The sequence below is a fragment of the Atractosteus spatula genome, chromosome 27 (genome assembly GCF_055471065.1).
Source record: "Atractosteus spatula isolate fAtrSpa1 chromosome 27, fAtrSpa1.hap1, whole genome shotgun sequence".
Lineage (NCBI taxonomy): Eukaryota > Metazoa > Chordata > Actinopteri > Semionotiformes > Lepisosteidae > Atractosteus > Atractosteus spatula.
In genome coordinates, this window is record NC_142732.1 from 5,995,600 (window position 1) to 5,996,663 (window position 1,064).

The 1,064-nt window shown below is 50.4% G+C and overlaps 1 protein-coding gene across 1 annotated transcript; it reads right to left on the reverse strand.

The window, feature by feature from the left end:
• Nucleotides 1-52: 52 nt before the first annotated feature.
• LOC148814258 (claudin-4) lies at nucleotides 53-703 on the reverse strand. Its single transcript, XM_088906927.1, has one exon. The coding sequence runs from the start codon at nucleotides 701-703 to the stop codon at nucleotides 53-55; it is 651 nt and encodes a 216-aa protein (XP_088763053.1).
• Between the last annotated feature and the right edge of the window lie 361 nt (nucleotides 704-1,064).

Genomic DNA, 1,064 nt, shown 5'->3' on the forward strand with positions numbered 1-1,064 from the left:
GAAGCTATGAAGCATCAGAGGTACTTGAGAAGACTTTGCTGCTGCAGGCTGCTCACACGTAGTCTTTCTTTTCGTGCCTAGCGGTTGAGACGGACTTCGCTCCTGAGTATGCCACTGTGGGCGACTGAGAGCCACGTCCCTTCTGTGGACAGGAGCAGCAGAGCAGAGCTCCCCCTAGGATGAGAAGAGAAGAAGCACCCCAACCAAAGTAGAGTGAGTTCCCAAACTCTCGCTTCTGGGTCTCCTCCAGCAAGGGGTCGTAGAAGTCCAAGACGATGGCATTGGCGGTCCAGGAGACGGCGATGAGATGCAGGAGCCCCGCCACAATGAAAGTGATGCCCGCGCTAAGGATGATTTTGGGCTTGCTGGCCTTGTCCGGCGTGCAGTTGGTGCACTTGGCCCCAGCGACGGAGAGGAAAATGCCCACGACGCAAGCCAGCATGGAGATGATAGTCAGGGCTCGCGCAGCCTGCAGGTGGTCCGGGAGACCGAGCATGGAGTCGTAGACCTTGCACTGCATCTGCCCGGTGCTCTGCACCACGCAGTTCATCCACAGCCCTTCCCAGATCACCTGGGCGACCACAATGTTTTGCCCTATGAAAGCCGTGACTCTCCACATTGGCAGGAAACAGGCCACCATCACGCCAAGCCATCCAGCCACAGACAGCGTTACGCCAAGTATCTCTAGGCCAGCCGAATACATTTTGTCACGTCTTCGTTTTTAAAAATGTTTGGAAACTTTTCTAGAACTCAGAAAACCAGGTGTTCTCTCTGCCTGAGGAGCGCCCTTTTAGATGGCGATATCAGATCTCCCTTGCTCACAGTGCTGAATAGGTGATAATGGGGAGAGGGAGTGGGAGAGAAACTGAATATGCCTTCTTTATACTGCAAAGAAGGTGGAAGGTGGAGTCAGTTTAAGATGCAAGCACTGAAATAAAATAAGATTAAATTATACGCGTAGTATTCCAAAGTAAAGATTTTAATAATGTTACCAGTAGGGGGAATGTTTTACTTCTTTAAAGGTGATGTATCTTTGAAAACTTCACTTAATTAAACTTTAGAAT